The following is a 26,018-nucleotide window of genomic DNA, read 5'->3' as shown; positions in this document are numbered from 1 at the left end:
ATTTTTAAAAGTGCAACTAAAGTCTCATATTAATTAAAAATAAAAAAAAAATTGTAAATATATAAGAATAGCCAATATATTTATTAGTATAAGACCTTTTAAGAATATACTAAAAATAAATTTTTGAAAACTTAAGCACAAAGTGAATAATATAGAGATCAATAATGTGTTCCTACTTAGTTAAAGCCTTATATAATTAGAGTTGTCTTAGAGCATGCATTAGTTAGGGGATGATAATTAATAAAGATATAGAGATGGGATGAGATAGAGTGATGATTGTGACTATTTGATTGACCATTCCAAAGATACAGTTACAGCCTATCTAATCTAATCTAATCTAATCTAGCCATACCTACCTACCTACGTACGTACATTATATGTATGTGTGTGTGTGTGTCTATCTCTGGATCCAGCTCAAAAGCTTAATTATTTACCTCTTCTCCACTCGTGCACTTCTTCTTCTTCATTTCATCATGATATCACTATTTTGTCTTTTTCATTCTCATTTAATATTAATAATACCTAAGTACGTACTCATCATCACTACTCATGCATCACATGATCAACTCATATTCCTCTTATACAATATATATACAAATGTTAAAGTGCATGCCCACGGATATATCTATAATATATTACCCCTTCAAAATAACATATCCATATATACTTATGAATATAATTAAATATTAATTTTTACATAATTTAAATTAATAATTATTATAAAATATGGTAAATTATTTACAAGACACCACTTTTGTAGTGATACCTAATAATAATAGTTTATATAATATAATTCTGTTTAGTTGAGTTTCTGTTTTTTTTTTTTTATTTATTTAAGCGTTTATATATTATATAACCATAATTTGGGATACGAACTCAGGACCTCCAATACACACGCACCCCCTATGACCACTTGAGCTAGCCTCAAGTGGTTAAAAACTGAACTCCACTAATTACCCAACTAACAATAAAAATGTTTGGAGCTTGCATGGAAAGCCTATAAAAGCATCTTTTAAAAACCTTACTTTTGATTAAAGTCATCAACCAAGTATGTATACCATGTATATATTTTCAATTTCTTTGGTAATTTTGTGAGATTTTGAACCATGCATATATATATATATATATACTTAAAGTTAAGTTGCTTAATTTGACTTCAACACTATATTTATATAGTATCTAGAAATGTACGTATTTTCTAAGCATTGAGTTTGGGAAGAGCTATAAGTTTCCATGGTCCATTATTATTGCAGATATTATAGGGGATATGAATAAGATGTATATCTAAGTTGGACCATTACATAAAGAAGATTTTGTTATCTATCATGAGTTGACTATATATTTAAATTAAAATCAATTAATTAGATCAAGAATGTGATCATGTATAGCTGTTCTTGATCAATATGAATGCATGCAACAACTTTATATATGTGCATGTATTAATAATCACATGACCATCTTAATTATACGTGAGCCACCATCGAATTGAATAATTAATTAAAATTAATAAAAATGATTCAAGTATTTTTAATACATGCTATACTATAAATCCACTACATATATGATAGAGAAAAAACTACTCACAAATTATACTTAAAAATAAGAATCTTACCAAAGTTTTAAGGGGTAATTTCATAATTACCTAAAAACAACAAAAATAATAAATAAAAAATTCATTGTACGGAATTTTGAATTTTTTATGGTTTTAAGATTTTATTTACAAAAAATAATATTATTTTTATGTTGTATTATTGTTAGTGTGTTAATTTTTTTATTATTTGTATACTATTTTTTATATTGTTTTAATGTTGTTTTTATGTTATTTTTATATAAATTTTTGTTATTTTCGTAATTTTTTTTATATGATGCCATAAAAATGTAAAAAAAATATATATTTAAATGTAAAAGTAATTTTTTTTACCAAAAATAATATTTTATGTAAATTTCTTATTTATATAACATTCTATCTATATATATATATACTACCTTTACCTTAGATGTTTGAACATTATATTTAAAGTTTTCCAACTGATCAAACTTATATGCACTCAATTAACTAAATTTGATCATATTATTAGTGAATTAATACATAATGGAAGCAATAATTAATTGAAATAAAACAATTGGGATATCATCTTAGGCACCTTTGCACCATCTGGTAAGTGTGGATCGAAAGATCGCTAGGGATATGACTTTGATACCATGTTGAGAATCATGGGGTTCCATCTCAAAACCAATTGACAATGAGTGAAGTAGCTCATGTTCTTTATATATGGCTTACTTTTACATTTAATTCATGTGGGATAATGTTCTCTAATAGTCTTCAAATTGCAATTCTGACATTATCAACCCTTTTGCATTCTAAATGGTAAAATAAATAGTATTGCTATTTGACATTTTAAAGTATTCAATGCTACAATAATATCTAATTCTATAATTTATTAGTAATTTTTTTATATTATTTATTAAATTAAAATGTGTAAGATTCAATATTAAAATATACTAATATGTCATATTTTGTAGTACTTGACACGTTTAACTTAAGTGCACCTTAGCATTTCTAACAAATTCCCAATTACTCACATAGGGAGATTTAATAAAGTAATAAAAGTAAAAGATGGTTTGGTAATTGATGAATAAAGTTTGAAGCTTTAGTAAAAGTACAAAAGAATATAGTATAATTGGTCCCAAAAGTAGGCTTGGCCCACAAAACCAAAACTTAAAATAGTCCATTTGCTCACTCACTCATTAGCCACAAAACATATATAGGATTATTAGGTCCAATCCAAAGAAGACCCAACATTTGAATGAATGGAAAACTTATGTTATATCTCTTATTAATTAATGATTCCACATATGTTTTAATTTGACAATGCAAGCAAGCAAAGCATTGATTCCAATACCATTCAACAATATTTCTTGCTTCATTCCCATTCTTTTCATTATATTCCCAAACCCTTTTATATATGTTTGCACTATTCATATATAGAAATTTCAAACAAAGGTAACAACAACACTAATATCATCTTTATCACTTGTAGAAATAAGGATAACTACTCATAATAGTGTTATTATAACTTCTATTATCAAACTGTGAAGAATAGTACCAAACCAACCAAACAAAGTATTACATTTTTTATGTTCCATAATGTATAAATCAAAGGATAAAGATAGTACAATAGTCATAACAAGAAGTAGTGGTAATGGTGGTGGAAACGGTAGTAGAGAAACCTCATCGAGTAATTGGCAAACATCTCGGGAAAAAAGTACAAAGAGGACTAAAACAATTCATCCACCTATTGAATGTCATTGGCAATTGCCTCCTATAAAGGAGGACAAAAAATCATCTCTTTCTTCTTCTTCTTCTTCTTCTTCGAGCTTTAAGTCGATGTTATCATATCCTCTAAAACTCGGTGGAGCAATGAAAAAGATTGGAAGAACAAAAAGCATGCAACAAGTTCTTGAAGGCAACCATGATCCGAAAGATGAACATCTTGTTCAATCTTTTCGCGAAATGCTTTTTCTTGAGGTTCAACTTCCACCAAAACATAATGATTATCATACCCTTTTGAGGCAAGTAATTAATAATAGTGTTATCATAGAGTTGAATTAAAGGTGTTATTATATGTTTTCTAAAGTAAGGTATTTTTTGTTATAGATTTCTTCGAATGAGAGACTTTAATTTTGCTGAAGCTAAAGAAATGTTCTTGAATTATCTTAAATGGAGAGAAGAATACAGAGTTGATGCTATTCACAAGGTTAGTCTTATGCAAAATTATTATATATTTTTTAATGTAAATTACAAATCTCTGAAAAAATATAATTTTGATTTTTGCAGGAGTTCAAATTTGAGGAGCATGAGAGAGTAAAGAAGTGTTATCCACATGGTTTTCATGGGGTTGATAGAAATGGGAGACCAATATACATAGAAAGGATTGGAATGATTGATGTAAATCAACTGTTACAAGTTACAACTGTTGAAAGATTTGTGAGGTACCATGTTTCAGAACAAGAGAAGACATTGAAGCTTAGATACCCTTCTTGTTCCATTGCTGCAAAAACTCATGTTGCTTCAACCACAACCATTCTAGATGTCCAAGGAGTGGTAACTAATTCAAATATTATATTGGATCGGATCCTGTATTTTACAGAAGTTATTGATTTGATCTTCTGTTCTGTTAAACAACAAATTAGACCTTGTATTTTTCAAAATGGTACCCGAGTCCAATTTTTGTTAAAATAGAACATAATATAACCTTAAGGTGTTATGACCACGTTAAAAACTGAGCTCAGTGAATTATTAATTTTGTATAATTTTAAAAAATACACGATCCGATTTGTTATTTTGAAAATGGATATTAAACATTAATTTTGAAATGTTTGAATTATAATAGGGATTGGCTAATTTCTCAAAGCCTGCAAGATACATCTTCATGGAAATTCAGAAGATTGATAGTTGTTACTACCCAGAGGTATATGTTATATTATATCTATTATTAGTAACCAATGAATGAAATATGGTATATACATATATAATATGGTGTTATGATATATATATATTTATGTATATATACTGTACATATTAGCAGACAATGCATCGTCTGTTTATTGTGAATGCTGGTTCTGGATTTAGAATGCTGTGGAAAGTAGTCAAGGCTTTTTTAGATGCACGTACTCTAGCCAAGATTAAGGTAACTAGTAACTAGTAACTAGTAACTCATCATTAATTACTTGTTATTATAATCATCAAACTCAACTATACATATTATAATATATTCAGGTGTTGGGATACAACTACCTTAATGAGTTACTTGAAGTTATTGACCTAAGGCAAGTGTTTAATTATTAAGATTTTCGTTACTAATTAGTTACAAATGAATTAAGAATATAATAATTAATGTTGATTATGGATATATGAAAGTTGCTTGCCAACATTTCTGGGTGGAAATTGCACGTGTGATGACTATGGTGGGTGTTTGTTAAGTGATAAAGGACCTTGGAATGATCCTGACATTGCAGAAATTGTTCAGGTACTCTAAATTTTACATTAACTACCATTTTATAATGGTTAATTAAAATTTTAACATCTAAATTTTGATATATATTAAATTGTGTTTATTGAAGTTTTTAGGCCGTTAAAAATTTATCTCAAATTATTGACATTGTTAAATTCAATACTTTCATCCAATTTTACTAATGGATACTTGATGCGGATAAAAGTTCAACAGGTACGATTTAGTATATGTTGAAATTTAGGAACACGATTTGATACATTGACAATCATCATGTTGGTAAAAAATTAAATGGAATTGAACATAAATCCTTGTATCTGAAAATCTCAATAGTTCGAAATTCATGAACGACATAAAAAATTCAGGGATATGATTTGGTAAGTATCAAAAATCTGGAAGCAAAATCCTAATTAGTCTTTTATAATTTGGGGTAAATATTATTTTGAATCCTGTATTTTGCAAAAATTATTAATTAAACCTTCTATTTTGTTAAATGACAAATTAAACCTTGTATTTCTAAAATAATACTAAACCGTTTTTCTGTTATAAAACAAAACTTACTAATAACTCGATATAGAAGTGTTATGACAAAATTAGTTATGTTTTTTATATCTGTTCATGCTAGAAACATCTTCAAGTTAGTTATATTAAAAAAATTATCGAAAATTAAACTCAGAGCCCTATTTGTACTATTTTAAAAAATACTGAATTCATTTTGTTATTTAACAAAACGAAAGATTCAATCGATATTTTTTGCAAAATACAGAATCTAAACTGATATTAACCTTATAAATTACCATTACATTAAAATACGGACCATATATTTACTGAGAAATGATATGGTTTATGATGGACTGGTGCTGAGGAGAGGATTTATTAGTAATGAAATTTGTTAATAATAAGTATGAATTAATTTTTTGTTTATGTTGTATATAGGCAATTACGACAACAACAGATGAGGAGAATAACAATGGTGAAGAAGATCACATTGAAACAACAGCTCCACAGTCTGCATTGGCACGCAATATGGTATTTATAAAAACACTTAGGGTTCGTTTGGAACGCCATATTAGGTCGTATTGTATTGTATTGTATTATATTGAATTGGATTATATATCATATTTTTATATAATACTATGTTAAACTTTAATTTATACTAAAATATTATATATTTAGGTGTCCATAAAAGTTATTACCACATATAGTTTTACATAAAAATATTGTATAAAATACAATTCAATATAATAGAATACAATACAATACGACCTAATACGGCGTTCCAAACGAGCCCTTAATATTATAATCTGATCTGTTTAATTATTATTTAAAATATAGATTATTAGAATAATTGATGATATGTTGATATTATATGACAGAAAATCAGAGGTTTGGAAACAGCACTTGCAGACACAAAAAAGGTAAGTTCTTGAGTTAATTTGAGGTTAATTATAAGACATCAGATCTAATATGCATAATCATATCATATAATTGTTTATGTTTCTGTAAATATTGTAGAAAATTGAGGCATTGGAAGATCTACTTGATCAAACCAAGATTGTAAGTATACTTACTCTCCATTAGTAACTTAGATTTTTTTCTAATACTCATTTTGCTTTGTTTTTCATAAATTCTTACAAAATGTCATTTGATTATTACACATTTTACACCTTGTTAAAAAATCAACTTTTTTAGAGGGGTGCTAATTACAACATCTTATTACAATTTCTTAGTTAATTTATATGCCCGAAATCACATGTTGGAATATTTTCTTTTCAATTTTTTTTCACAACGATATTCGTTATAGTTACAATATTATCTTTGTAAATTTTTAAAAAATTCCAAATATTTTACAGTAGCGATAATAGAATTTTTAATATTCAAATCTACCACGCGTGTTCAAAAAACTTCAAACCTATTATCGACACTGTAAAGTATTCAGAAATTTTAAATATTCATAGGGATGATATTGTAACTATATTTTGGAATGTGTTTTTCAAACACAAAGATTAACTAAGAGATTGTAATAAGAAGTTAACGGTAACACTTTTTGATATTTTAAAGTTTTTCTTTTTTTTTAAAAAAAAAAAAAATCATTTTTACAAAGTAAATTTGTTTCCTTACTCATTGATATGTATTTGTTCCTTTTGGCAGGCCTTAAAAGGGCTGACTCTGCATATTGAAGACTTGAAAAGCTTTTAGGACACTTTCAATTTGTTAGATTTTATTATTTTTTTTCTTCCGTTTTTTATTAATTATTCCTCCTAAAATCAAACCCAATATTTGTATGTATTATATAACACAAATTTCTCAAATTATTATTGGAGAATTCACATGTACAACACTAAGTCATAAAAGTGTTAAAAAAAAATAAGAAAATAAGTGTTGCATGCAAAGATTCCTTTTTGCCTTATTGGGTAATAGAAAAGTGCATTTTACAACCATTATTTATTAATTACCTTTTTTATTTATTTATTTCTTCTTTACAAAACCAATTACATTATGATCATGGATTTACATGTCCATGTGAGAGCGTCTGCCGTAATTTGCTCTGAGGCAGTTACCTTCCTTTTTGGTTTTTCCATCTAACTTTCAGATTTTCCTGCAGTTTCCATATCCATCTTCGATTCTTTTCCCTGATTTGCCGCACTTCACTTTCATTTTTACCGTGTATTATGGATCCATTAACGCAAAAAATGAAAGGAATTATCAACTTAGAAGAAGAGGAGGAATCCATTCTGTCGTTTGATGAAGAAGCGTCCAACACTTTGAACGATAATGAAGAACATTGTCTCCTTGCTCGAGTACTAACCAGAAAGCCAGTATATTTGTCTACATTACAAAAGCAGATGAAGGTCCATTGGGATGGTCGTTTTCCTGCTAAAATCACTGAAAAAGAAACTGATCTTTTCATGATCACCTTTGGCTGTGAAGGTGACATGGAAAGAGTTCTTACTCAAGAACCTTGGCACTTCCAAAACCACCATATTGTCCTCCAAAAACCTTCTGCACTACAAAATTTACAACCGACTGATCTCAAATTCTCCCCCTTTTGGGTACAAGTTTATAGGCTACCTTTTCTTAGTAAATCAAGAGGGTTAGCAAAGGCTTTGGGTAACATTATTGGGGAGTTTTTGGAAGTTTATACTGACTCTCTCAATGAAGGATGGGGGCCATTTTTACGCATAAGAGTGAAACTAGATGTTACTAAGCCACTGAGAAGGGGTCGCAACATTCGTCTGCAGCAAGTTCGTGACAAGTTTTGGGTGGATTTCCGCTATGAAAGGTTGCCCGAATGGTGCATGGAATGTGGTTGTTTGGGCCATCCATATCAGAAATGCTCTACTTTCCTTGAATTAATAGATAATGGTGTGGAACCAGAACTTTCTTATGGGCCTGCAATCAAAGGGGCTGCCTTGCCAACTTCGGGTTATGATCGATACAGGACAGATTTCTCCAAAGGCCATGCTTGGCCTTTAGTTACTCGACTTGCAAGGAAAACCATAACAAGTACCATTCCTGCTTTGTCTCTTCGTGGTCAGCCACAGCCAACAACACTGTTATATGGGGAATCATCAGGCAACAAAAATGTTCATCCTAGTGGCATCAACAATTCTGATCCAGATGATGGGAATTTTTCATCTTCGAGACTCACTTCCTCCCCTACCAGTGGTGTCTTCTCCTTTACACCAGCAACTTTAAACTTGGCTTCTCTGGTGCATAATGACACAACAATGGCTCATACATCTCAGGTTCAGGATGCAGGGAAACATACAGCAACTATGAACATTAATCCACAACCTACTATGGGTGTTTCTGCTTGTCCTGATACAATTAATGGGCAAAAAATTACTCATCCATTACCTCCAGCAACAAAGGCATCAACACCTGGCCAGGTTTATGGTAAAACCAAAAATCCCACGGTTCCATCACCATCCTCAACCAGTATTATGCCTTCTTCCCCAACTGAGATTGATTTATCTGACATTTTCATGCCAAACATTGGATCACCTATGGGTTATGTTGCTACATATCCGCCTGATGTAAGCAACTCAAATGCTTACACCACCCTCTCCAACATGGCTAGCCCATCAGTCCACGCTCCTATCACAACCGATTCCACAATCTCCATGACTACTGCTGCATCTTTTGGCAAAGAAAACCAGTCACCAAACCGATCTTCCAAGAGACAGCCAGGAAACTTGTCAATGAGAAAGGCTCTTAAGCGTTGCAGGGGACTACAACTTGCTTCCTCAAATTCAGTTCTGTCCACTGATGCTGAGGTGAACCGGAATGTTTCTGACACTGATGCAGATCCATCCGTTTCTTTGGACAACTTTGCGGAGGCTGTCTCACAGCCCCGCAACCAGCCATGAAAATCCTTAGCTGGAATGCGCGTGGGTTGGGGAATCCTAGCGCATTCAGACAACTTCGGTTGCTTGTGAAGCAACAATCTCCTCATGTATTATTTATTATGGAAACTAAATTAGTATGTAATGAAGTTACTCGTTTTCGTCAAGCTTTACATTTTCCTAATGGGTTAGAGGTTCCTAGGGTCGGGTTAAGTGGGGGTTTGCTTTTGTTATGGAAAGACAATGTAGATGTAACTCTTCTTAATTATAATATAAATATATTTGATTGCTACATGAAGTGTGATAATGGGCCATCTTGGCATTTCTCTGCTTTTTATGGTGCTCCCGAAACTCACAATCGAATTCACACATGGAAACTACTTGAGAGATGCAAGGATGTCGCTCCTTTGATGCCTTGGCTTGTGATTGGCGATTTCAATGAAATTCTTTCAAATGAAAATAAACTTGGTGGGGCGTTACGATGTGAACAACAAATGGACAAATTTCGATCAGTTTTGGACATATGTTACCTTTATGAGCAACCTTTTGACGGCGATCCTTTCACTTGGATTAAAGGGCGTCACAATGTCAATGCAATGAAGGAAAGGCTTGATTGGTGTTTTGTAAATGATCAATGGAGTAATACTTTTCAGCCGATTTTAACCAAACACTTGGACTATTATAAATCGGACCATAGAGCAATCACAGTTGAAGTTATTCCTTTGACGCACCAACAACCTGAAGTTAAGAGGCTCTCACGGTTCAGATTTGAAAAATTATGGCTGTCCGATTCTGCAGCAACCGATATCATCCATCAGACTTGGCAACAAAATTTACAAGGTACTGCAATTGACAATTTCTGCACTAATATAGAGGCATGCTCCAGATCTTTACAACAATGGCATCACCATAAATATGGCAATTTCAAGAAGAAAATCACAGCTGCTCACAAAGAGGTAGAACTTCTAAACAACCAACAAGTTCGGAATGATGTTTCAATGTGCAATCTTAAAAAAATGGAGGATACTCTTGATGAATTGCTATCCCAAGAAGAGGTTTATTGGCAACAACGATCAAGAATTGATTGGTTACAATGTGGAGATGAGAATACAAAATTTTTTCATGCTTATGCGTCTTCACGAAAGACCAACAACACAATAAAATCCCTGCATAATGAGGATGGTGTTGCAGTCACTTCAAAGCACGGGATGACTGATATTATTTGCAATTTTTTTGGGGACTTATTCTCTGCTTCGGGTACACACACAGAAGCTTTGCAGCAGGTTTTACATGCAATTCCCACTACTGTTTCTGCTGAAATGAACGACACGCTGTTGCGCCCTTTTTCAGACAAAGAAGTACTTGATGCTCTTCACTCAATGAGTCCTGACAAAAGCCCTGGTAGTGATGGTATGTCAGCCATGTTTTATCAACGTTATTGGGATCATGTAGGCACCGATGTCACAAAGGTAATCCTTGGAGTTTTGAATGAGGGCCATGATATGAGCAGAATCAATAACTCAATCATAACTCTCATCCCCAAAATCAAAAAGCCGAAATCAATGGGGGATTATAGACCTATTAGTCTATGTAATGTGATTTACAAATTGATTTCCAAAGTGATAGTGCTACGGTTTAAAGATGTTCTACCTTTCGTGATATCTGAGAATCAGAGTGCTTTCCTTCCAAACCGTCTGATCACTGACAACGTTCTTGTTGCTTTTGAATTGGTTCATCACCTCAAACACAAGACTCAAGGCAATAAAGGTTTTTCGGCGCTCAAGTTGGATATGAGCAAGGCTTTTGATAGGGTTGAATGGGATTATTTGTCTGCGGTAATGGACAAAATGGGGTTTGCTCATCAATGGATCTCTCTCATTATGCGGTGTTTATCGTCCAATAGTTTCTCTTTTCAGCTAAATGGAGAAATTGTGGGCAATGTCTGGCCAACAAGAGGACTTCGTCAAGGTGATCCTTTGTCGCCTTACCTTTTTTTAATTTGTTCAGAAGGTCTCTCACGGCTGCTACACCATGAAGAGCAAATGGGAAATTTGTTGGGATTAAAGCTCACAAGGCACGCCCCATCGGTATCCCACTTGTTATTTGCTGATGATAGTCTCCTTTTCTGTCACGCAAATCAGAGTTCTGCTTTAGCCATTAAAAAGATTTTGGAGACCTACCATCAAGCTTCAGGACAATTCCTTAATACCAACAAGTCAATCATGTCCTTCTCTCCCAACACTTCACATGATGCAAGAACTTTCTTCAGCCAAACTTTGGGAATGCCAATCTGCGAATGTCATGAGACTTACCTAGGTCTTCCTGCATACTCAAGTCATAATAAGAAGGAGTTATTTAGTAGTGTCAAGGACAGAATATGGAAGCTCCTAACTGCCTGGAATGACAAACTGTTTTCTATTGGGGGGAAAGAAGTACTTTTGAAAGCGGTGGTGCAATCGATTCCTACATACGCAATGAGTTGCTTTCGCTTGCCTTTGGGTTTCTGCAATCAAATAGAGTCTATGATGGCAAACTTTTGGTGGGGCTCTAATAAGGATGGGTCTAAAATCCATTGGAAGAGATGGAAGTTACTCTGCAAATCCAAGTTTGAAGGTGGAATGGGTTTTCGATCTTTTGTTGATTTTAATCAAGCTATGCTAGCCAAACAAGCTTGGAGATTATTCAATAACCCAAACTCTCTTTTAGCTCGTCTTTTGAAGCACAGATACTTTCCTAGAAACACCTTTCTAGAAGCTCACAAGGGTCACTCCCCATCTTTAACATGGCAAGGAATTCACTGGGGTCGCGAGCTACTTCTTAAGGGACTACGGTACAAGATTGGTAATGGTTTTCAGGTACGATGTGGACTGGATCCTTGGATACCAGGACATGATGAGTTCAAGCCAATATACTTCTCGGGGGAACCATCCACGCCAGTATCTACTTATATACATGATACTATGGAATGGAATTTGCCACTCTTACATGATGATTTCTCCCAAATTGATATTGATCGGATCCTCACTATCCCTTTAAGTTTTTACCAATCAACTGATCGGCTTATCTGGCATCATACTACAAATGGTCTGTACAGTGTCAAATCAGGCTTTCACCTTGCAAGCGCTATCTCTGAGAAAGATCAAGAATCGTCCTCGGATGATCACAAGTCGTGGTGGAAATATTTTTGGTCATTGCAAATTCCCCCAAAGGTTAAAATTTTTGCTTGGAAAGTTGTCCAAAATGCCCTACCGGTTGCCACAGGTTTGCACAAACGAAATGTAATTGACTCTGCTTTATGTTCAAGGTGTAAACATGCATGGGAATCAATTGGACATGCCTTGTTCTCATGTAAATCCGCCAAAGCTGTTTGGAAAGGTACTAAGTTTCTAATTGATTATCACCATGCTCACAGTATGTTTAATGGAGATTATCTAATTCATTTGGCAACTACAATGGAAAAAATGGATGTTGAAGAAATCATATGTGTTATGTGGAGCATTTGGAATGATAGAAACAAGGTACTACATGGTGGCTTACCAAGAGATCCTCTTTCAATTGCAACCTTTGCTTTGACTTACATTGAGAAATATAGAAGTGCAAAGAATATATCCTGCAAAAAATTGCAGCAGGATATTACACACCAAAATGCCACTTCCCCATCAAGACCTGTACAACTCATGGCTGTAAATGCTCAAGGAATGCAAACACTACACCCCATGTCTGCACTTAGCCGATCCCCATGTCTGCAGATTAGAGAAAACCATACTGCAATGCAACCTCAAACTGCCTCGCACCAGCACCCAGTAGCAGCAGCACAACCTCCACGGAACAATTCTGATGCAGCAGGCAGTACCTCACGTCAGCAGCTCTTAGATAACATTACTTGGACTCCTCCAGCTATGAATGAACTTAAAATGAATGTTGATGCTGCAGCAAATTTTCAAGATCACACACTAGGAATTGGCGCTGTAGTTCGCAACTACAAAGGAGAAGTGATAGCTGCCCTCTCTAAACGAGTCCAAGGTTGTTTTCGTAGTGATGAAATGGAAGCAAAGGCGCTCTTTCATAGTCTCAATTGGGTTAAACAATATCCTTTTTCAATTACTATGGTGGAAACAGATGCGCTACGAGTTTCCTCTGCTCTGAACTCTTCACATAAGGATTTATCATGTTTTGCAGATTTAATTGATGATGTTCGTTGTCTTTTATCCTCTTTCCCTAGAGTTACTATTATCCATGCTCGTAGGCAGGCTAACAAAGCTGCCCATGGCTTGGCTAGGTACGCTCTAGAGTTGGATGAAGATGTATCTTGGATAAGAGAAATACCTTATCCTATTTTCTCTATTATTGTAAATGACTGTTGATTTATAATAATATTGGAAATTTCTCAAAAAAAAAAAAAAAAAAAAAACCAATTACATTATACTTGTCAATATGTTGAATATTTTGATCAAAAGATAAGATTTGTTGACCAAACTACCCTTATTTGATCAAGTCCAAGCTCCATATTATTAAGTGTTTTCTTGTTTTGCTATGAACAAGAAAAAAGGATTGAACTTTAAGTTTTAACTTAAGTATCCACTTTTAAGAGAGGAAAATTGAAACCCAATTTCAATTTCATTAGTAAAATTATGGTCAATTTAGTTAATTTTTATCAAACACTTTACAATTACAATTTACAACTAGTATTTGTAATCAAGTAAAAGTTATTATAATTGAGTATAATTAGCTTTAAAGAAAGGAGCCTTTTATAATCACAATTATAGTTTTGAACCATCCATGCACATTGCATAGATTAGATCCTTTTCTTTTCATTAATTCATCTTTTGAGTTGATGATAATTTAAATGGTAGTAGTAATATTATAGCGTATTTTGACATGCATATAAATATATAGATACGACTTATCTTGAAATATTGTGGACCATAAGACAAAAAATTATTTTTAGACCCTTATTAATAAAAAAAAATATAATTTTTAAGAGAAATTTTTCTTTTTAGCTTTTGTGCGTGTTTGGTAGACTTTAAGTACAAGTCTAGCTCGTCTATACTTAAAGTGGGCCCTATATATAGTTGCAAACAATGATTGGCATTGGCAAGGTTTAGGTGTGTATTTTTGCTTAGGGTGAAAGAAAGACTCAAAGTTTGAATTTTTAGGGTTTCTGCATAAACAATTCGGTGGTCCTATCATATATATACCTATACCTATATCTATATATGTATGTATATTTATATCATGTTTTGACTATGATTGAAGAGATCAAAGCCATCATAGTAGTAAATATTAGGTGCAAATGCAATGCAACAACCTTTTCTCTAATACAAATTATTGTTACTATTTATATTTTGAGATATATGAATTATGATATGAGAGTTGAGGTCATTATTTATTATTATTATTATTTCTTTCATACTTAGCTAGCAAGGAAAAATCATATAATAAAATACAATAAAATAAAGAAAATTTGGTTAATGCGTATGGACAAGACACTCTGTATTTTTGTTTTATTTTATATGAGAAAAGATAGCTTTTTATTTTTGACTAAGAAGAAAAGAAAGCATTTTTAATTACTCCAAAGTTCAAACAAACATGTTTAATATTTCTTAAATCAAAATCATTACTTTTAGTTGAGTTTTTACTCCATAATTCAAATAAATAATAATAATAATATGTTATATTTGTCTATTTGTATTGTATGAACACTTTTATTTGGAAGAATTATTTATTTATTTTTTGATTGTATATTTTACAGTGTTGAATTTAAAAAAAGTTGTTGCATAAATACTTTTTTTGTGTTATTTTCACACGTGCTTGCAATGTATATATATATATATATATATTTGTGTTATTGTACATTAAGAGCTCGTTTGGAACGTTATAGTAGGTCGTATTGTATTGTATAATATTAAATTAGATTATATATTATATTTTTATATAATACTATGTTAAACTTTAATTTATACTAAAATATTATATATTTAGGTGTCCATAAAAGTTAATACTACACATAATTTTACATAAAATATAATTTAATATAATAAAATACGATTTAATACAGCGTTTTAAACAAATCCTAAAAGACTTGTAAACCACAAACGGTCTCACAATAATTAATTATATTATTTTAAAAGAAATAATTAACAAATTATATATATTTTTAAAAAATTTAATTATGCATTTTTACTAATACACTCTTATTTATTTAGTATTTAATTTTTTATTATTACAAATCATTATAAATTCTTAAAATTTATAAAATGTCTTAAATAATTAAAAAATAGTTCCAAAACACCCTATATTATTTTTTTGTTAAAAAGACATAAATAATAAATAATGAAAATGAAATGAAGTGGTGAAAGAGAGAGGAGTTGGAGGAGGTTGTCTCAATTGGCATCATTTTATCAAATCTGGTTTTTCCCAAATTCCCAAATCCCCAAATTCTGCTCTCTCTCTCTCTCGATCTCTCCGTCTCTCTCTTCTTCTTCTTCTTCTTCTTCTTATTCTTATTCTTACCAGCTTGGCACAATGAGCACAGGAGACCTTCTCAGCATCGACCCTCTTGAGCTCAAGTTTCCCTGTAAGTCTTTTTCTTTTTCACCATGGATTCAATCGATTCAAGGTGGGGGGGCTTCATATTCATTCATCTGGATCGCCTTTCGCTTGGTTTGTTTTTCTTATAGGTTTTGAATTTTGTTTCTAATTTTCACTGTTTTTTTTTTCTTAGTCGAATTGAAGAAGCAGATCTCTTGTTCATTACAATTGTCCAATAAGACCGATAGTTATGTGGCTTTCAAGGTAATTCCTTTCTGGGTTTTCGTTTTCTCTATCTATATAATGTAGCAAAACCTAAGATCACCCGCATCAATTATTAGATTTTTTTTGGGAAGGGACCTAGCTCAAATTTGATTCCCTCTTGTTTGTTCCAATTAAGGGTTTTTATTTTAATGGTGAAAGCATTAGAATTCGAATTATATCGAATTTAATTATTAGATTTCAGGATTTGATTGATCTTCTTATTATGGTACAATAAAGCTTGGATCTTGCATGCTTTTGATTATAACATGGATTTGATTGATCATGTGATTCATGTTCAGGTCAAAACTACGAATCCTAAGAAGTACTGTGTTCGTCCCAACACCGGAGTTGTCTTACCACGTTCCACGTGTGATGTTATAGGTGCCTGCTTCAACTCATATTCATCCTACTTACTTACAAGTTTTGTTTTGTTTTGTTCTGTTGAGTTTTTGTTTTTATTTGAGTTTAATCATGTAATGATTGTTCTTTTGGCTCAGTCACAATGCAAGCCCAAAAGGAGGCCCCTGCTGATATGCAATGCAAGGACAAGTTTCTATTGCAGAGCGTGAAAGTAAATGATGGTGTAGCTGCCAAGGATATTAATGCGGAAATGGTAATTGTTTTAGGGAGTTCTTATGTTTTGAATTATGAGCTATAAGATCGATTCGATAATGTAAGGTGTTACTTTTTCTTTTGGTGTAGTTTAATAAGGAAGCAGGGCACATTGTCGAGGAATGCAAATTGAGAGTGGTTTATGTTTCTCCTCCTCAACCACCGTCTCCGGTGGCAGAAGGTTCGGAAGAGGGATCTTCACCGAGGGGATCTGTTACGGAGAATGGAAATTCTAATGGTGCTGAGTTTTCCAATGTTAGTGGGGCTCTAGTCAAATATTTTTGGGATGAGTTGTTATGTTTTGTTTCTCATATTAAAAGATAATTAATGAATTCATTCCTTTTACTGGTGATCACAGGCTGCAAGGGCATTGGCTGATCGGCCTGAGTTTCAAGAAAAATCTTTAGAGGTAAACTTAAGAGGAGAGAAAGAAGATTATTGGAATTTGTAAAATTATTTTTGGTTTATATTTTTCAAGCAAAAAGTTAAATTCTTTGCATATGGGCAAGCAATTACACACCAGACACATACATATTAATATAGAGAATCGGTATTTATTGTGGTAATCTTCTTCTTTCTGTTTAATGCCATTTTTCTTTCTGAGTATGACTTTGACAGTGACAGAAAACATATTATTCCATTTATTTTAATTAGCTGAGTGTTTTCACCTTTTTTTTTCTTTTCAAAATTGGCTTTAATAGGTAATGGCTGATTTGTTCATCATCAAAAGTAGTATTTTTATGTTTTAACTTTCCTGGAAATGGGGAAACTTTTGAAAAAACAATTATTGCATGTTAAGTGGTAACTCTATTGAAGCTGCTACATCAGCATAGATGAAGAAGTATGTGTATTTCTCATAATTTACCGTAGTTTTTTGTCTTTGGCGTAGCATATTTTAATGTGTTGCTAGAGTGGTTAGTATACAGCATACTTCTAGAGAGATGCTGCTGCTTTTTTGCAGTTTCATTTGTGCTCTGTATTTTATTTTTAATAATGTGCTACACAATATTGTTTTGTTTACAATTGTTTACGTAAATTGCAGGCAAAAGTTCTTATTTCGAGATTGACTGAGGAAAAGAACAATGCAGTTCAACAAAATAACAAGCTTCGCCAGGAACTGGTGAGGCCCTATTATGCATATTCTTTTGAAGAGGATTATACATGATTAATATATTTCTCGAAATGGCTAAATTATACTTGTTTATTTCTTCCTAAGAATGGGTTTAGATTATCAATGTTATGGTAGAATCAAGCCAACAGTTACAACTTGGGCAATCTGCATAAGAAATACAAGTATCATGTCTTGTTACTCTTGTAAGAAAATTTGGGAGGGAATTTTTTTGTTTAGTGGCATATATTTTTTCCAAGCACTGGTTTACTGTTGTAGATCATGAACTATTTCATTGGGTAAAGGGAAGTGGGGAAGGTTAATCGGAGTGTCACATCCTTCTGGTATTGCATCTGAGAATATGTAATACTTTAATACATGCTTCTTTCTAGTTACCGTATGCCCATTTGATTTACTAGTAAATTGTCCTTTCTTTCAATATATCTTCAGATTATTCCTTGGTTTGGGTCGTTTTTTTTGACAAGATTACTGTGTGTGTAGGAACTTCTGAGACGTGAAAGCAGCAAAAGCAGCAGTGGTGGTATTTCAATCATGTTTGTCATCTTTATTGGCTTGCTTGGCATAATTTTGGGATATCTTATGAAGAGGACGTAAGCAAGCGACTACTACTATAAATGGTTTGGCATACTATTTCCTTATCGATTCCTTTTCTGACCCCAAAATCATTGAAGAATGAAGAGGGGACCGAGTAGAAAGTAATCGAAGAGGAAGGGTGGTGCTTTGTGTTAGTTATTAGCCATGTGAAAGTAACAAGTTTAGGTGGGTTCATCATCATCACCATCATCACCATCATGGGGTATTATTGTAGTTGCTGCTGAAATTTGCAAGTAGTAGTGCATTGTTAACTTATGGTCTTCGGTAACATTCCATTCTCTTTTTGTAACTTAAAAAAAAAAGATTGATTTTTCATTTTGCTTCTTTCTTTCATCGTTCAACTAGGGAGGTCCTGGTAACAGTATCTCTTGTGACTGTTAATAAATTTATATACATTTTCTGTGTGCTGCAAATTAGTAGCTTCATTTCCTAATAATTTTGATTCTTTACTCATTGGTTTCTATTCTATGGTAGCAAGAAAGTTATTGTATGGATTACATAAGAATAAACCAACATGAGAAATGAATGAATTGTTACAAATAATGCTGAAGAGTAAAACAACAGTTTAAAAGGTCAACAACAGCCAGGATAATTTAACAAATGAGGGGTGCAAATCACCTTAAATATGCATTCACGTAAAAGGGTGTGCTCCAATTTCACAAAAATGGACAAATGTGTACAACTTAATTAAAAAAAAAATTACAGTTGTTCCTTCTCCATGGAAGGGGACAAGGACAAGCTTGCTCTATACGTTTCATTTTAACTGTTTGGTCAAGAGTTATGGCTCTACTACGTAAGACGCTCATGGACCATCAGGCTGATAAAGACAGTCTTTACTTGGAAAGGAACCTGATGAAAGTATCTCTTGTCTGTTTACAAGATTCACCATCACCAGAAGCGTGTTCTTCATCTTCTTCCACTATTTCTACATAAACAAGGAGCTTGTGAATCGCCCAAAGTATGCAGCATATAAAGAGTGTGCTCAAACAACAGGAAAATGTACAAATTTCTACAGCTTAATCAATAAATGCAGTTGTTCCTTCTCCATGGAATGTACTCGAGGAGCTTTCAGACGGAAGAAACTACAGCCTGCACTAGTTTCCCGTATTCCCGGTCTCCTTCAAACTCTTATATCACACCCTGTAGCAAAGACGAAGAGCAGAAATATGTTATATTAATTCATAGAAACGTTTAAGAGGACAGAATGTTAAGTTTCATCAATCTACTAACAATCAAGAAACTAAAAGTTCTCTAAGAAAACATAAATTGCCAAAATTTGTTCATCAATGAGTAACTGCAGAATTTGTCACATTCTTCGTTGACAGCTTCAATACATTTTGCCTCTTAGTTCATGTAAAAAATGATATCTTATTGTGTCAACCCTACCCAAAAAATTAATCACTCTTTGCCCCTTTGTATCACTAGAAGTTTCTCAAACTCAAACCAAGTATTCCATCACTAATCAAGGTAATCACCCCTGTCATGTAAAGAACCTCCTCTAAACACCATTCACAATAAGCTGAATACTACAAAGAAATGCAAAATCTTCAAGGCAAAGTGGCAAACGCAAAACTGAAAACCAGATGAAGAAGGCTTTAGAATTACAAGTTGCAGAAAGCAATTGAAACTATCTTTGAAGGTGAATACATCTTAAATTCAACTAATAGAAAACTCTCAACATAGAAGTACTGTTATAGCATCTCTAAATTACAAACTACAAATTCAGTGAAACAAAGATGCATAGCTCAATGAGAGATTAATATAATCAATGAAAATAGAGATTAAAGCAACAACAATGTCATAAACAAACTCACCTCCCAGAGAACTTTCTACGCTTGGGGCTGGGATTGTATTTGTCTCTATCTCTATCTCCATCACTGGATTTCAAAAGAAAACAACAAAAAATATTAAAGCTTCGCAATAAGTTATAAAACACCCAAAGAAATTCTAACAACCAAAAACATCATCAAAACACAAAACTCACATCCTTGAAGAGAAGTTTCTATGCCGAGGATTAGCTCCATCTCTAATACCCCTACTACTTTTCTCAATTACCAAAGCTCTTTCCCTTTCCTTCTCACGTTTTTCTCTTCTTAACCGTTCTTCCCTCAGCTCTTGCAAAGTCTTCTTTCCCTTATTCTTCTTCATCTTCTCCTCTTCTTCATCAGAAGAAGAAGACCCATTACAGTTTCTTCCTCTCTCACTACTCAAATCCTCAATAGGTTTCTCAAGATACCAAGGCAACTTCACTCCTTTCCCAGCAAGACCATAACCCAACCTGTACTTCTCATCTTCCTCAGTCACAACCTTAGGTTCCTCTTTCTTTATCATCTTCCTCAATTTCTTATTAAACCCATCTATTTTCTCAGTGTCACCTTTCTTCTTATCCTTATTCTCTAACCCTACTTTAATGGGATCAAAAATCCTAATTCCCTCAAACAGATTAATGTGAGCAGATTCCTTGGGTTCAGATTCCTTGGGTTCGGATTCCTTGGGTTCAGATTCGGTGGGTTTGATTAGAGGAGCTAACCCACGAGCAGTGCGAAGCTGTTCGACACGGAATTCAGTATCTCGTTTTCTGGATTCCTCGCGCTTAAGCTGTTCTTCTTTAGCGGCGGCTTCTTCATCTTTGCGGACTTTCTCTCTGTTATCGAAGTTGTATACATTCCATCGTTTTTGGGGAAGAATGTTCAGACCTCCATGGCCTCCCATCGGATCTTAAATCCAAGCTTTCACGCTTCAATTTTGAATTTTTTTCAGTGGAATGAATGTAAATTCAGAAACCAAAAAGAAAAATGAGCTTAATTTGATTCGAAAAATAAAAATTTTACAGATTGCGAATTGGAAAATTAGGGCTTACAGAGAGAGAGAGAGAGAGATTTGCTTAAGAAGATACATGAGATGAGACGGTTTGCTGAAAAAACGACGAACTATATATAAGTTTTAGATTTCATACAAATTGTCGTTTTTTCCGAATGATGCGTGCCTATCGAAAGTGTGTCGTTTTTCATAAATGCTGTCGTTTACATATGTTGTTTTTCCCGTGTTTCATGAATGTTTATGTCATTTCTTTGAAAGTGTCGTTTTCTTGGATAATGTCGTTTTTTGAAGATAATGCCTTAGTTTATGTCGTTTTCGGAAATAATGACTTAACTTATGTCGTTTTATTTAAAAAGTGTCGTTTATCAGAAATAATGGCTTAGCTAGTATCTTCCTTACATACGTCTCGTTTCTCCGAAAAGATGTCATTTCTTCGAAACGCTGCCGTTTTCTTGAAAAAATTGTTATTCTGAAAAGATGTCGTTTTTCCGAAAAGATGGCATTTCTCCCAAATGATGTCGTTTTATTGAAAAATGTCGTTTTTTCTGAAAGATGTCGTTTTTCTAAAAAAATGTCGTTTTTCTGATAAATCAGTAATATTTGTGAGTTAAACTTGATTGTAAGCAAACAACGTCTCATCTTTTTTCTTTTTCTTTTTTGAAAGGACCAACTTCTCGTCTTCAGAGGAGAAACGAACAATTAAATTAAAGAGCAAAAAAACGAACAACAACAACGAAAGAGTTTTCTTACAATCATACAAGGCAAAAACATAAGAGTAATTTGCGGCAAAACCCCCTTAACTATCAATTTACTTGCAAAAAACCATCCAACCTCATATTTTGGTGGGAAAACCCTCCAAAGTACTATTCTGTTTACATTTTAAGATGTCGTCTGTCCAGCTCATAATTTTGCCCACGTGGCAATGACAAGTCACTAAAAAATTATCCTATGTGGCCACATTTTACAAAATAAAAATAAAACTTTAAGAGTAATTTGCGGCAAAACTCCCCCAACTATCAATTTACTTGCAAAAAACCATCTAAAAAACTTTAAGGTTGGATGGTTTTTCGCAAGTAAATTGATAGTTGAGGGAGTTTTGCCGCAAATTCCTCTTAAATTTTTTGTTTTTATTTTAATTTTTATTTTGTAAAATATGGCCACGTAGGATAATTTTTTATTGACCTGTCATTGCCACGTGGGCAAAATTAAGACTTAACGAGGCTGAATAGACGACACCTTAAAAATGTAAACGAAACAGTACTTTGGAGGGTTTTCCCACCAAAATATGAGGTTGGATGGTTTTTTACAAGTAAATTGATAGTTGAGGGGGTTTTGCCGCAAATTACTCAAAACATAACCAAGAGAAAAAGGTTATGTCGAAGTGGGGATAAACTCTAGTAATACAAACAAAACCAAAAACATATATGTATACATATAGAACATTAGATATATATATATATATATATATTGAATTGACATGTGTGTGATTATTAATTATTGCTTCACAATCCCAACTGAGATTGCACTTCAAGTATGGCTTTAGCAGAGTCATTAAGCCTTTGTTCCTCCTCATGTGAGAGATGAACATTAGTGACACCCAAAACACCACCTCTTCCCAACTGGGCAGGCAAGCTCAAGAACACTTGGCCACCACCAATGCCATAGAAGCCAGTGGCGAGTACGGTGACCGGGTGGATCTTCCTCTGGTCTCTGAGTATGCTTCGAGCAAGATTGGCTGCAGAGTAACCTATGGCCCAAGATGTGTAGCCCTTGAGGCTTATGACTTCGTATGCACTGCCTATCACTTGTTTGTGAATGTTTTCCAATGTTTCTTTCTCGTATGGAATTTGCTGCCTTTCTAAGAAACTAAGTACAGGCACTCCTCCTACGCTTATACTTGACCATAGTGCTACTGAACTGTCCCCATGTTCTCCAATTATGTAAGCCTATATACAACATAACACAACTCAATTATTTCACAAAAATACCAAATTTCTTATTACACCTTTAAACTCAATATTGTCACCACAGATGATAAATTCTTAAATTTTCAAACTTTCCCATTACATTATTATAACAATAAGAAATTATGGCTTTCCAAATTTTAAGAATATTACTATATATAAGATTATCAATTATTTTAAATTAACTACATACAAACTTGTCCATTTTACACCAAACAAATTAAATTGTTTAATACTTATCACTTCAATATAAAATCATAGCCTAAAACTTTAGCTTCATGTGCTGCCCATTCCCAATATGCATTATTTTATTTAATACTTATCACTTTCACTACAAAACTATAGTTTATTTTCTCTTCACAATTCAATAATAATAATAAAAAATTATCATTTAATATTTTATTTTTTAAAAAACAAATCTAATAAATACCTACCCCGAAAGTGACCACTTAATTATTATTTTTTACTTATATAATAATGGCATTAATATAATGTCAGCTTTTAATTAAATTTGGCAAAAAAGAAAAAGAAAAAAGCTGACCTGGACATCTTGAGCATTAACATCTAGATGATCGGCGATGAGAAACCGAAACCGAGAAGAGTCCAGATTCGTACCCGACCCGATAACCCGATTCGAAGGAAACCCTGATAACTTCCAAGACACATAAGTCAAAACATCGACGGGATTAGATACGATCAACAGAATAGTTTCCGGCGAGAATTTCGCCAGCGGAGGTATGATGTGCCGAAACAGAGCAACGTTCCTCTGAAGCAAATTCAGCCTCGATTCACCGGGGATCTGGCGTGCACCGGCAGTGACAATACATAGATCGGATCCGACGGTGACGGAGTAATCGACGGAGGCGATGATCTTCGTCCTCGGGAGAAAAGCTGCAGCGTGTTGAAGATCTAACATCTCGCCTCGTAACTTATCGGGTTTTGCATCGACGAGGACTAGTTCGTCGGCGAGATCTTGGGTGAGGATAGTTTGTGCTATAGCCATGCCTACGTTACCGGCGCCGATGACGGAGATCTTGGTGTGGCGTTTGGTTGGGGAAGGTGGGGCGGCGCTGTGGATTGGTCTGAAGAAGGCATTTGATAGGTCGAGGCCTCCTGGCCCTAACGACGAAGTTGACTCACTCTTCTGCATAGTAGTATTGGGATATGAAACGACGTAGTTTTAGTATGGCGTTTTATTAGAGGGTTTTGTGATTTGTTGTGATGTGTCGATGTGGGACTGAACGGTTATATATACAGTTTGAGAAGAAGACGTGTGATACTTTCAACAGGTACGATCACGTAAATGATATAGTATTTCAACTTCTCTTTTTATATAAACGAAACGACGTAGTTTTGAACTTCTTAAGGGGTTTTACAAGATGACGTGTGATATTTTCAACAGTCAATGAATCCATGTATGTACGGTCAGTCACGTTTATGTGTTTGTGAAAAGACAAGAATAGCCTCGGTTTACACTTGGAATTTTGGAATGTTTGTAGTGAATATATTCGTCATTTAGCATTATATAATATCTAGAAATATTTTTTGCTTGGGGACCAATCCAATTTCTGGAGTTTAGAATTTTCTTTATTAATTTAGAGCTGTTTTTCCTTTAGATTGGGTGGGAATAATTAAATCATATAATACCAGAACTTTTTGGTATGAGAAAACTATGGGTGGAGAAGAGAACACAAACCATGCCCTAAAGCTTTCGAAGACTATTTATCTATTATTCTACACCACGTGGCACTAATATATGGACAACCATTCTAGTCAATAACTCATGTATGAACTAATTATAATAATGGGTTATGCCAAATGCTAATTAATGCCTTAGTTGGTGTAAAGGAGGCTTAGTTGGCTAAAAGGTAAAGGTTGGAGTAAAAAGTCAAGGTGGAGACTGATAGCATAGTTACGGTTCAAACAATTTTTAGTAAACAACAAATGGCTTCTGTTTTTGGGTTGATTATTAATGATTGTAAATTTTTATTATCATCTCTACAAAATGTTAGTCTTCGTTTCATTAGACGATCTAGCTAATAGAGTCGGTCACTTTGTGGTTAGGCGGTTTCGGTTTTTCTCTGATTATAGAATTTATAGGAATGTTGTCCCTGATGATCTTCAAATACTCTTGTAAATGAATGTTAAATTTGAATGTAGTTGATAATTTCATGTTTAAAAAAAAACTCTAAGTAATTAAAGTAGATTAATTAATATATATCATAGCCAATAGTAATAAATAGTATATACGTGGCCATATATATGATATATGGAGAAATGCATGTGGACTGCATGTGGGTACGTAAAGAGAAAAAAAAAATGTACTTTTAAGTTATTATTGTCACGTCGTATCAATAAGCAAAATATATGATCATAATATTTGTTAATTATATCTAGTGTTATTGGTATTGACATTTTCAGTAAACACATTTCTCTTTTGCATGCCTATATTTGTTACTTTTGTTTGGTAGCTAGATTAATTTTACAAAAATATTAAGGGCACACCTTTCATTCTATTACAGTTAACTAATTACAACATCGGTATTATTAGACACCTTAAAGTGCCTAAAATTGTTTTGAATTCAAATTTTCTTTTCTTTTCATACAAGTAAAAGAAAATTCAAATTAACAATACTAACTGTTTGTAACCCAGAACTTTAAAGCTTAATTAATTGTTCAAGAAAATAAAAATTAAAGCTTAATTAAAAAATATATATACACATATAATTGGTTAATAGATTAA

General features: G+C 33.1%; 4 protein-coding genes across 6 annotated transcripts; 2 read left to right on the top strand and 2 right to left on the bottom strand.

The window, feature by feature from the left end:
- The first annotated feature begins 2,838 nt into the window (after window positions 1-2,838).
- Window positions 2,839-7,405, top strand: LOC115715870 (phosphatidylinositol/phosphatidylcholine transfer protein SFH11). 3 transcript variants are annotated; one of them, XM_061116246.1, is made up of 11 exons: window positions 2,839-3,573; window positions 3,659-3,758; window positions 3,839-3,993; window positions 4,395-4,472; window positions 4,634-4,691; window positions 4,781-4,830; window positions 4,922-5,030; window positions 5,949-6,041; window positions 6,389-6,430; window positions 6,528-6,569; window positions 7,164-7,405. In XM_061116246.1, exons 1-11 carry the CDS (start codon window positions 3,149-3,151, stop codon window positions 7,209-7,211), a joined length of 1,200 nt encoding a protein of 399 aa, XP_060972229.1. In that variant the 5' UTR covers window positions 2,839-3,148; the 3' UTR covers window positions 7,212-7,405. The 3 variants fall into 3 exon arrangements, with proteins under 3 accessions (XP_060972229.1, XP_060972228.1, XP_030500400.2); XM_061116245.1 differs by having other exon boundaries at window positions 2,842-3,573; window positions 3,839-4,102; window positions 4,590-4,691; XM_030644540.2 differs by having other exon boundaries at window positions 2,842-3,573; window positions 3,839-4,105; window positions 4,590-4,691.
- Window positions 7,406-15,690: 8,285 nt separating this feature from the next.
- Window positions 15,691-18,904, top strand: LOC115716350 (vesicle-associated protein 1-2). The gene is made up of 8 exons (XM_030645127.2): window positions 15,691-15,938; window positions 16,086-16,156; window positions 16,456-16,537; window positions 16,654-16,769; window positions 16,859-17,023; window positions 17,127-17,177; window positions 17,811-17,888; window positions 18,378-18,904. Exons 1-8 carry the CDS (start codon window positions 15,887-15,889, stop codon window positions 18,489-18,491), a joined length of 729 nt encoding a protein of 242 aa, XP_030500987.2. The 5' UTR covers window positions 15,691-15,886; the 3' UTR covers window positions 18,492-18,904.
- Window positions 18,905-19,092: 188 nt separating this feature from the next.
- Window positions 19,093-21,399, bottom strand: LOC115716349 (uncharacterized). The gene is made up of 3 exons (XM_030645126.2): window positions 20,476-21,399; window positions 20,306-20,368; window positions 19,093-19,631 (listed from the first exon to the last, which is right to left on the bottom strand). The coding sequence occupies exons 1-3, from the start codon at window positions 21,201-21,203 to the stop codon at window positions 19,625-19,627; spliced, it is 798 nt and encodes a 265-aa protein (XP_030500986.1). The 5' UTR covers window positions 21,204-21,399; the 3' UTR covers window positions 19,093-19,624.
- Window positions 21,400-22,684: 1,285 nt separating this feature from the next.
- LOC115716348 (L-lactate dehydrogenase B) lies at window positions 22,685-24,828 on the bottom strand. The gene is made up of 2 exons (XM_030645124.2): window positions 23,817-24,828; window positions 22,685-23,257 (listed from the first exon to the last, which is right to left on the bottom strand). Exons 1-2 carry the CDS (start codon window positions 24,423-24,425, stop codon window positions 22,814-22,816), a joined length of 1,053 nt encoding a protein of 350 aa, XP_030500984.1. The 5' UTR covers window positions 24,426-24,828; the 3' UTR covers window positions 22,685-22,813.
- Window positions 24,829-26,018: the final 1,190 nt, after the last annotated feature.

Source organism: Cannabis sativa, chromosome 5 (assembly GCF_029168945.1).
Source record: "Cannabis sativa cultivar Pink pepper isolate KNU-18-1 chromosome 5, ASM2916894v1, whole genome shotgun sequence".
NCBI classification, from domain to species: domain Eukaryota; kingdom Viridiplantae; phylum Streptophyta; class Magnoliopsida; order Rosales; family Cannabaceae; genus Cannabis; species Cannabis sativa.
The sequence above is the reverse complement of the archived record's forward strand: the minus strand, read 5'-3'. Positions and strand labels throughout refer to the sequence as shown.